Source organism: Alligator sinensis, unplaced genomic scaffold (assembly GCF_000455745.1).
Source record: "Alligator sinensis unplaced genomic scaffold, ASM45574v1 scaffold768_5, whole genome shotgun sequence".
Taxonomy (NCBI): domain Eukaryota; kingdom Metazoa; phylum Chordata; order Crocodylia; family Alligatoridae; genus Alligator; species Alligator sinensis.
The window spans coordinates 1,495,625-1,507,481 of NW_005841991.1; the positions used below are offsets into that span (position 1 = coordinate 1,495,625).

Sequence of the window (11,857 nt, forward strand, 5' to 3'; positions counted from 1 at the left end):
CATAACATGATTTTGATATACTTAAAATTAATTACTAATATACAAACACTGGTCAATGATAATTGAAAAAGTATAGACTATTCAAATATAAGCTGAATTAACTTGGATAACCTTTCCCAAACATCTAGGAAAGTATGTATCTTATAGTTCAAAACTGAACCTACAAAATAAAAAGGGTACTAAAACAGGGTACTCCGATTAAAACATCATCATTCTTTTGGACAAAGTTATACAGAAATATTTTGTCAATAGATTTTTACATGATGAAATCAAACTTTTCCAAGTGATATTTGTATAAATATTGTGATTTTTTCTTGTATACGTCCAAGTTTATATTCTAGTTTGGATCACATGCATCTGCCTAATCGAACTGGCTAAAGCAATGAAGTCTAAATAGCGATGACTTATTTATTTATGGTAGGAAAATGCCATACCTCTAGTTCTCTGTTCCCAGAATGAAGCTACGCACAGGGAAATACAAGTAACCTGGGTGTTTTATTGTCCACTAGCCACCTGCTATATTTTTCTGTCACCATTTCTGGAAATTAGTATTATCCTTTCTAATGGGACATTGTCATATCAGAAAATGCTAATAACATAATTCCTTAAAATACCACCTACTACAGCTAATATGTTTGGGCATGGCAGATGTTTTGATAAAAAAAAATGGAGTTACATCAGAAAATGGTATTGTTAAAAGCATAACAGCATTCTAATAACAGATGGTATGTGCATAGTGCCTTACAAGGTCTGTGCTTAATTTCAAAGCAGGGCTCACATATTTCTCTAAAGCTGGCTAATGTTAATTTCTAGACAGTGCAACATCCACCAGTATATAAAAATCAAAGCCAAAAACATAGTCCTAAAATGCAATCGGTGTTGGTGGAAAGTACCTGAGATAGAAACCTAAGTGCCTGTCATGCAAATAGCCAAGACTCACCTTTGCTGCAATGGCTGCAGCAGTTATGTGTGAAGAAGAACTGTCCTCTGTTGAGGCAACTCCACTATCCTTCTTCTCTTCCTCCTCTTCCTCACATTGTACACCTTTGTCTTCTGTCTGCTTGTGAGGGCTGGTGGTTGGAGGAGGAGAAAGAGGCGGTGGTGGCGAAGGTAAGTCTTCAAGTTCGTCATGTACCTCCTTAACTTTTACAATGGCATCCCGCAAAAGGTCAATGGCGTGAGGTAGGGCTGGCAGTATAAACTGAAAGCATTCCTATGTACAAGAAGAGGAGAAATTATACTGAAAATTTACCTGCCAAAGAAAATAGGGATTTGTCAGCTCTGTCATAAGGGTTAATTGATTTGAATTCGTTTTCCCATCTGATCAGAAAACAAACAAACAAACAAAAAACCTCAACAAAGCCTAACTGCTTGTTAAGAGAAGTAAGCCAGAATTTAATCCCAAGGTAAATTGGGGTACATGCAGTATATTATTTATACACAAAAACCTCTCTGTTGTACAACATTTAGAACTGCTAAATTTTAACCAAGACCACAAACATTACCATACAGGAAATCACCAGTCCCATTAAATACATAACAAAGCAGCGAATCTAAGAGTTATAGAATGCATAATCATTCAACAAACCTTACAAAACATATGAAAAACACCACACTCCAACAGAAATGTAAAACTTAACAAACTTTAATGCTACCCTTTCATTTATTTATTTATTTGATTTATAGCCAGCCCTATCCAAATGAGCTTTTGTGATATTAGCCTCAAATCTTCACTTCTTTGTTCCTTTTATATCTAGAGATTGATTCACATCATGAAGGGTTTCTTAATAAGGATGTCTCTATAGTAAGATATACTATTTTTTACTCATTGGCTTTTTTCTGTGGACTTTTAGAGTGACAGACTTGCTGATATCATCATAATTTCTCACAATTCGGAGTAATTTTACAGCATCCATATAAAATTTGTCTTCTAATTCTTTCATCTTGTTTTCTTGTAATAGACTATAGGACATTTCCATTTTATGGCTGGAAAAAATGAAAAACTGCAGAGACACTGTGTAACAGACTCTTGCCTCTGAGAATGGCCATATCACCTGCTGCAATTATATTATTTGCATTATTTATCATAAGTAGTATCATCTCACACTGGGTTCCCAGGTTGTTGCCCTATCCTCAACTGTGACAACTTGTTGGAAACAAATTTAAGATTGGGAAACTTTCCTTAGAATACTGGATTGAGCCTTGAAGTGCCACACTCTGACCTGTTCATCATCAACCCTTTGCTCTGGCCTGATCTTTGGACTCGGTCCCCTGAACAGGGAGTCTCTCCCTACAATTGGCCTCAGCCAACTCACTCTTTTTGTCTCTTTCTGGGGCTTGTTCTTCCCCTAGCACCCCCAAATGGCTATTCTCCTCTGGGGCTTGTTCTCTCTCTCTCTAGCACCCTCATTTTTAACACTCTGGGCTGTGTCTCTTGCCCCTGTGCTCAGGCTCCTCTCTCTCTCCCTCTTGGGGCCTACAGTCTGCACCTCCCTACCAGTTCCTCTTAGGGCCTGCAATCTCTACCCGACCTATCCTTCCTGGGTCCTTATAGCTCTAGCCTCCACCAACAGTCCTTTTACAGGGCCTTCTGGCTCTGGACTCTGCCAACAGTCCTTAGTCAGGGCTAGCATGTTAGCGTCTCCCTCTTGGATCTCATGCTAACTAATCAAACGCACAGTGCCTCCCCAAATCAGCCACTGTGCCCTCTCTGCTCCCCTGTAGCAACTCCCATAACTCCTGCAAAACAGAAACATAAACCAGTTATCTGTGCATGAAACAGGCTTTCCTGTACAGCTGCTTCTCCACCAAGGATGTGGGCTAGTGTAACTCTCTCTAGCCCTGGAGCCAGGCCTATATACCTACTGACTCTCCTCTTTTCAACAGGGCCCAGGTGCTTCTAATCATCTATTATTGAGCAGTCTGATGTTCTGCTGCCTGCAGTCTGCAGACTGGGCTTTGCTGCCCTTGAACTTTGCCGCTCACACGTGCTACACTCTGCAGTCGCATAACACTGCTTACTGTGGTAACAGGGATTAGGGGCCCCTGTTGACAGGAGTCACTGTACTTCTTTTATGTATAACATCAGTTGTAAGTGTGCTGTGTTTTCACAGGATGTGTTCACATACGACCCATGTACATAGGAATATCTGAATAAAATTAAAACTCACTAGGACTGTGTGTCCTCTGAAGAGTGGATGTATATGTGTATGTGGTTTGTAAATCTCCTGTTAGACATATCCAAGCACACAATTATCTTCACTTGGCTAAACTTTAAATCTCAACAACCAAATGGGAAATGAACAGTGGAAAAGGAAAGCAAGAGCTAACCCATCATGAAATGCAATGAACTTGTGAGGAAATTCATAAATAATTAACACATTAGGAAAATAAACATCCCACCAGTAAGCCAGTATGGCTTGACTACTGTTAAACAGGTATTATAATATTTGCATTATTTATAGTATTTTGGCAAATGCTAGAACACTGTGGCAGAATTTCTTTCCATATAATTTGTCATAGGACCAATAATTGCTATGGGCCTATCAAAATTTAGACCAGACAAGGATCTCCTCCTCCAAATTTTGTTGAAGCCATGTTAAAGAAAAGAATGGGGCATCCAAAGAGAGGAGGAAGTCTCCCACAAAGGCTGATTCTGTGGCACACTGTGAGAAAGTTCTCTGGCAGTAGCATAGTGATGGGGTGGGTGACCCAGGTACAGGGATGGTGGTGACTTCCAGTTGTAACATAGTTGTCCGGCTATTGATAACGGTTGCTTTTTTATGCCTCTCCACCAAGTCGGTGCCTACAGTGGTTGTCCCTTTCCCCTTGCTCTAATTACACCACTGTTCTCTGGAGAACACACGTGATAATGCAAAAGTCATGAGACTCTAACCACTTGGCTACCTCCTCCTTTGACAGTGTTATTGAATGAGACTGGCCTTGCTTGCTGTATATTATACGGAATCCCATGCTGCTGCTGTGAGGCATGCTCAGAGCATGACTAGTGAATCAGTAACCTCCAAGAACTTAGGCAGAGGTGAATTGTTGTTCTGTCTCATACCTGGTTTGTGACCGAACTTAGACAGGAACAGTTTAGACATGCAGGAATCATTCTAAAACATAGCTGCTAAATGACTTCAGGTACCTAATAAGCTTGCTTGGGTGCTAGAGCAGAGATATTCTGGATTGCTTTATACAATGTATTTCTTAAATCCTGCCTAAGTTCAATTCAGGTGCCTAGTTTCCCAAACTGTCTCAACCTAATTTTGCAGCTTGCTATTTTTGCTTCCTCCTAGTTATAAAGATTCTGCAGTTGTTATTTCATTAGTGATTCTGTTGATGGTGACACTTAAATTTGAACCTTTGTGGTACAGTGGTAAAATATAAATATTTTTATATTTGTGACCTGAGTTAGCACATTATTGGTGCTTTGTCATTATTTATTGAGTAAATTCCAAGTTAATTTAAGGTAGATTCAGAGTTCCACTGGTGCTACAGGGCTATGACAGCAGATTCTCCTTTGTACAAAAAGTGAAGATGACAATTGTTTCTTCTAAAACATAAAGGAAACATATACAGAAGGAAGAAAGTTCATATATTCAACTTTTCAGACTATAACTGGCTTTAAGCCTCCCCATTTTTACAGAAACTAGTCTTATATCTTGTCCAGCTCTGCTTTCCAGTGATATTTAATGCATCATCAACAGGTTATATTAGTTCCATTTCATTTATTTATATAATAAAACTGAAGAAAATATATAGCTTCATTTATGGTTTTATTACTGAAACTGGAAAGGAAGTAATATAGAACATGAAAGAGAGGAAATCCTCATTTACCAACTCATCTTTTTGGGTTCATGAGGTCTCTGCTGCCAGGGAGTATCTCTCTCCATCATGCATTGTAATAATATTTGCTGAAATCTCAGAGCTGTGGGATCTATTATGCTGTACTACCTGATGAGTGAAAAGCTTACCTTCATGGTAGACAACTCATCAGGTTACAAAAATTACTGCTATACAGTGAAACTTAGCAGTATTTTTTTTCCTTTCCAATAGAGTGATCTCATATTATTTGCATATATGAAATATGCTTGTTATACTGTCTCTATTTGTATTGTATCCCTTTTCCGCACCTGCTGTTTATTTGCCTTTCTTTAGATTGTGAGTGCCCCAGGGCAGAAATCATGCTTTTTCTCAGCTTGGAAATTACCTAGCATATTGTAGACACTGCTGAATGTAATTAATAAAAATGACCAGAGACAAATGCCACTCTTCCTCCTCCATAATTTGATTCAGAGGACATCAATCTCTAGCAGATAAAAAGAGAGACAAATAACATATTGAAATAATGTGGCTCCTTGGGATTGCTACATAGACCCTGAGAACTTTTTCAGGGTTGTTCATAATCAAAACGTGTTCATTCTTTTTTAATTCATAGTATATCTGGAGAAAAAATCTTATTCTTATGTGAACTTTCCTCTGCAGTGATGGAAACTCTAAAATATAACATAAATGAGGTTGACATCAGAATTAGCAAAATGTAAAAAAAATAAACAACACAAAGCATAAAAATGTAAATTTCAGTTATGAGTTTTCAATTGCAAATATTAAAACATCCATAAATGAAAGAAAAATATTTGAAATATACTTATTTTTCTAACTGTTTAAAAATGATTTTCTTTTCTTTTTTTCCTTAGCAAAGGTAGTAGTAAGAAATCTATGAATTCTTCAGACCATTGCCACACTATTAGGTTGTTCCAGACTCTTTTGGAGAGTCTTCAGAGTCTTCTAACTGTAAGTAACATTGCGAATGATTCCACTTCTGGCTATACGGGCTTTACACAGCTCTAGGCATTTTTGTAAAAGTGGTTGTGGTAGCTAAGCTTCTGTCATATTCAAGAAAAGTATTTTGAATCCAATAGGATCAAATGTAAAGACAGACTCAATATGAATACTTCTTACCTGTGACCCTTTCTTGCTACCTGGTAGGTTAATTATGAGAGTTTTTCCTCTGATTCCACACACAGGCCTGAAAGGAAACAGAAAGAGTTTGAAATACAAGTATTTTCCTTCACGGGAAAACATAGCACTAAAGGGTAATCCTGACCAGCTATCTCCATGTGCCAGTTTAGTTTGCAATCTCTGAAAATGCTTGGGAACCACATATGGAAAAAAAGGCTGAACTAGGAGAAAAGGTAGGATTTTCTCAGGAGAAGCTGAGGCAGCATAAGGCAAGGTGAAAAATAAGATTTCAACATATAATCAAATATAAAAAAGACATCAACTGGGCTAGATCTTCATTTAGCATCATACTGTGTAACTTCATTAACTTCACTCTTTATTTACAATAAAGTGAGGATCTGATTTATTTTCCATTTGCTCAAATTCTTGGTTTGGTTCTGGCTTGATGGCACCAAAAATACTTTGGCCAATAAGTAAAACAACAGATAATAAAAAGTCACTCAGTCATACTTGTTCTATCGTATATATATATTTGAATTATAGCATATGAAAAGCAGAAAGGATAAAATAATTTTCCTATATAGAAATGTAATCACAAGGGCTCTTGATAGAGCCACTCGGATGGAGTTGTAGTATGTACATTTCAAAACTAAAGGGAAACTTCTTTACAAATCCCATTCTTCCAGAGATCCTGTTCTGCACCCCAAAGCAGCACATCAAGCAATGAAAGGGCTAAGATGAAGTTATGATTTACATCAGAGAATTTGAAATTAGAGTCTGTAACATCAGCATGTAAGATCAAAATGAATAATAATACTATTATTATGCACTCATGTAAGACTATACATTTTAAGAGTTCCACATTTTAATCAATTGTTCCATACAGCACTCCATGAAGCCAGCAAGTACTGCTATCTCCTTTTTACAGATGGAGAGGGGAAGGAAAAGGCATTTTAAGTAACTTGGAAAAAGACAAAGCAGTCTATTGTTTATTGGCTGAAATGAACTTACCTTTGTGTCCATATTTACAACACCGTATTCCAAATACAGCATTTCTACCCACAAGCTATGAGTGGTGACTGTAAACATATCAAAAGGCAGGTTTTGCTTTGCCACCAGAAGAAAGATATTGACCCTTGCCAATTGTAACCCAATCCAAACCCCTTGGTTATACAAGAGTCCACAACCTATGGAATCAAAAAGAGTTTGCAGGAGATATTTTTTCTCCAAAACTCAGCCAAACGCTATTTTATCAAAACCAAGAAAGGACAGATCAGGTTGCACAGAAAGTCCTTGCCCTTTTCCTGCAGTCAACCTGAATGATACAAACCAGAACGGCAATTTAGATACTGTAATATTGCATATTTATAGTACAGTTTGTTTCCTGGGTACTTGTGCTACTGGGAGCCCTAACAATGTGGATGGCTATAATTTTTTTCCTCCTGAGCCCGTTTCAATGAGGAGCGGTTGCTCAAGAGGTTCTACAGAATTTTTCCAGTCGCCATAGCTTCTGATTATTTCCTAGTGAACAAATACATTGTAAGGAAAATGTATTACACTTTTTTTCCTGTTTGTGAAATATCTATGAAGAAATGGAAAATGTTTCATGATTACGAGAAAGAATCAGTTACAAATTTTCCTTCCTTAACTGCTTGATATATAAAATAAGAAACTTGAATTATACCATTTGGTTCTGATTAGTTGTACAAGTCATATAGTCTTGTTTTGATTTTCCAGTTGAATAACTTGGTAGAAAAACTGGCAAAAGATTAAGTGAAATACACCCCATGGTCATATCCAGATGTGCAGGCATGTGCGGTTTGTGGTGCTGCAATACTATTTGCAGTGCCACAAACCAGGCACCCAGAACATTAAACTATGCCCTGCCCTGCAAATTTTCAAATTTGGGGGCAAATTTTGCTACCAGGAAATCCTGGTAGCAAAACCCCCGCAAAAAACAACAACAAAACAAAAAAAACCCAGCACAAAAAAGTGGCCTGGCGCATGCGACATGAGCGTGCTCTGGTAGACACGGAGGCTTGGTCCTCCAGGGAGACATTTTGGCTGCCACTCAGAGAGTCTCCACTCCTTGAGTTGTGCCATGGCTCCTTGAGCTGGGAGGAGTGGCGAAAGGGCAGTTTGCCCAAACCGGGGCAATTTGCCTTACACCCAAGTGCAAGTGCAGGGGTGTGCACTGCGGCAAAAAGTAGTGGCCACTGCTATTTTTGCCACTGCAAGTACAGCCCCCAGAAGTGGGAATGCGCTCCATGAGTACTATATTGTGTGAGTGCAAAATTTACTTTCTACAGAAATTCATGCTAGTAAAATTCTTGAAGGAGTCTAAAATAAGCAAAAACAAAAAGGGGAAATAAATGGCCAAACTCAATTCTTGTTAAGAAAAAAAAAAAGAATAAAGAAAAAAGTAGAAGCACTTTTTTTCTGCAGTACTCGGCTACTTTTGAATTGTCAGAGTCTGTCCAAAAAGAGCCATGAAATTTACCTTTTACACTATACTTGTTCCCCAAACTAATGGTAGCTAAAGTATTTGCACAATCTTCTTTTTAGCAAAAAAAAGGGTGAATTAATTAAAAAGGAAAAAAAGAACAACCTTTAGAAGCTCTCTGGATGTCATAAGAGAACCTCTCAGTTTAATCCACAGAGCTGGACAAATAACTGGTAAAAAAAACTTGGGATGAAAAACATAAATAAAAACAAGACACATGAAAATGTAGGGTCGTAGTCTGAGAAAAAATAATGTATAACATCATTTAGCAAATGGAAATGCCAAACAAAGAAAAAGAGAGCAGGAAAGAGAACCCATTTTTTTTTGTTTTGCTTATATGCTATTCAACATTTAATACCAAGGAACATAACTTGTTTGTGGGGAAAGGAATTTCCCTGGATTCCTTCCTACATAAATCATTCATTATACTTAATGTCATTAGAAGCTATATCACATTTTCTGGCAAAGTCAGAAGTATTCTAGTGATAGTTGCCAAAATGTCTGCAGTGGCTTTTCAAAGCCTCAAAATGAGCCTTTTACACCACAATTAAGTTGACCCACATAGGGAACAAATCTTGTTTTTGACTGTGAGCTCAATTGTGTCCTGTCTCCCAGTCTGCTCTGCTTCCCATATTTGCATATTTCAAGTGCAATATTACACAGTTTTGAAATTCTTTTCAAAGAAACACAGTAAGAGCTTAGGGCTTAAAGATATCTTGCAGAGATTCAAGTGGCAATTTGTCTATTAGATAATGTGAATTGCATGTTTAAGCATAAGAAAGTGCTGATCTTTCCTTCTTCTTGTTCTTCCCTTCCACAGTCTGCCACAGAAAATGGCACCATGTAAAAATGACACTTACCCTTTCATGCGAGCTGTTAGTTTATACTTCTTAGGTCTAGTTTATTAGGCAGAATAACTTAAAAAAATGTGCAAACCAAAATTTAATTATTTCACAGAAGGTCCAAAGTATACAGCCTGTCAATTGAGGTCTTAATATAAACTTGTATATATTTTGTGTCATGTTAACAGAAGTTTATGTAATTTTGTTTGTAAAGAAATCTGTGGTTTACATTACTCTAGAAAAGATGTGCTTTTAAATGTGGCTTGCAAATGTTTATACATGAGCAATATATGCAAATTAGGGGATTCCATCAGATTACTGCTAGTGTATATAGCTATATAAAATCTCATGCCGTGTAGAGCCTGAATATTTGTCTGACATCAATAACACGTATACGCTGGGGGAATAATATAAAGAAAGCGGATGTATACATCAGCAACTACTACATTTTACTTAAGGCTGGACTTGACAACAACATTTTCCTGAATTTGCCTCCCACACAATCTCTGTCCTTTGTGTTAGGAAAGAACATCCACAGGTCCATGAGACCTTTTGAAGGGTGCCACTAGGTGTGACAAGATAAACAGATGAGAGAATATAAGCACAGGTGTTCAGGCTCCTCCCTGCCTAGCCACTGCCCTGTCCCCACTGCCCAGCCCCTGTGCAAGAAGATAAGCACTGTAATAAATTATGTTTTGAAACGGGGTGCTGTAGCGGGGGGGGGGGGGGGGGGCCCCCCCCCCCCACCCTAAGAGATAGATGCCCCCCTGCCCCCAGTTTAGGGCAGTTTGCCCTGCATTCATCTGCCACACCTTTGATGTAAAAATGAACTGATGTACAAAATGTGGGAGGCTTCCCATTTGTGGCCCTGGTATTCTGGACCAAATACATGGCTCTGAACCATCCCTACACCATGTCCCATGCCTTGCAGATAGCATCCAAATCCACTACTACTTGCTCCCCTGGCCCCTCACTGGGCCGCAGTTGGCCTCTGGCCTACGCAGGCCTCAGGTCCCTCTAGGTGGACCTTGGCCCCTCAGTGGACCACTCCCCCAGTCCCTCACTGGACCGCACTCTGACCTGTCTCTGGGTCACACACTCACTCCACCCCATTACTGGGCACACATTCACTCTGCCCTCTTACTGGGCCACGCACTCACACTTGGGGCCTTTTGCCCCTTGGGCCTCAGGTCCCTCTTAGTGGACCTTGGTCTCAAACTTTTCCCTACTACGGGGTGACCTACAAGGCAGTGGGGGGATGAGACTTTACGGCACCCCGTCCTTACCTTTCACTGGGAAGGCACATGTGTGGCATTTCCTGTGGGCTGCCTTGTGACAGGCAATCCCAGTGCACCATCCAACCCCAGCAGGGTGCAGTTTCAGGTCTTACCCAGGACCAAGAGGAACCTCGTCCATCTCCATAGTTCCTACCCTAATCTCCAGATGTTCCAGGAGCTTCAGTCTTCAGGCTGAGGAATGTTTCTCCTCCAGCTCCGCAGATGTAACTGCTGGCCCTGCTTCCAGGTTCTGGGCTTATACACACCCTGCCCAGCCCTCCTTCAATTGGGAGGCCATCTGTGGTCAGGTGACCACCTAACTTGGCCTGAACTCACCTGCCGGCTACTGCACAGCCTGCCTGATGTTCTTAAAGTGGCAGGGACAAACAATGCACAGCCACAGGTGCTGATCAATTCACACAAGTTATGGAGGGGCGCCTTGAGCCAAACGAGGTATTCTTCAAGTCTAAAAAGGTTGAGAACCACTGCTATAAGAAATACAAAGATGAAGAGCTTACATCTACAGAAAATGTATCTGGTGCTGCAAGCTACCATAGTGGATTTTATGAGGGCTTCTAAATAGTAATCCATACAGATCAATTTGGTGAGGCCCAAATATGGGATAAAACATCTGACAAAAGCCCAAAATAAAGGGGACCAAATTATTCATGAAGAATCTTTTCCTCTGCAAACAGGAAGGTGAGACACTTAGGCTAAGATTACATTCCACCTATTAGGTGCCTAAGTGAAATCCTATTCCATCCTGTTTGTATCTATAAAAAAACCTGTTAAAACAAAAGGTGGTTTGGTCTTTTCTGCTTTTTTGTGATTCAATCCTAAGTGTAAGGTGATGGTGGGTTACACAAATGCACTAATAGATTTCCAGGACCTGAACAGTGTAGAACAGAATTGTACTTAGGCACCTAAGACCACTTAGGCACCCAATGGGTGGAATAGAATCTGACCCTTATTTTTTTAATGAAAGCTCACATTCTAATATTATCCTATTTTTCAAGGAATAGGCCTTTTAAGTAAAAAAATAAAGAACTGCAAGAGTCATGATAAAATTGTGAGAATTGGCACCACTGAGCGCATCCAGATGAGTGAGAATGCGTTTCCCCAGGGACGAGTGGCAGTAGCACACCTGGTGCTGCTACTACTTGTCCCCAGGGAATGCCTTTGCCATAGGTGCTCTCGCACGCAACAGGTTACCCCAGGTGGGTAACCAGCAACTGTGCTGGCCCCAGCAGCCTTACCTGGGGTCCTGAGGG

At 39.6% G+C, this 11,857-nt stretch overlaps 1 protein-coding gene across 1 annotated transcript in view; it reads right to left on the minus strand.

The window, feature by feature from the left end:
* GPHN (gephyrin) overlaps positions 1–11,857 on the minus strand; it is a 400,537-nt gene that overhangs the window by 207,644 nt on the left and 181,036 nt on the right. The window contains exons 6-7 of the mRNA XM_025201357.1: positions 5,965–6,031; positions 941–1,213 (exon numbers count right to left, since the gene is read on the minus strand). Of these exons, the coding sequence (XP_025057142.1) occupies positions 941–1,213; positions 5,965–6,031 (340 nt within the window). The remainder of the gene's footprint in view (positions 1–940; positions 1,214–5,964; positions 6,032–11,857) is intronic.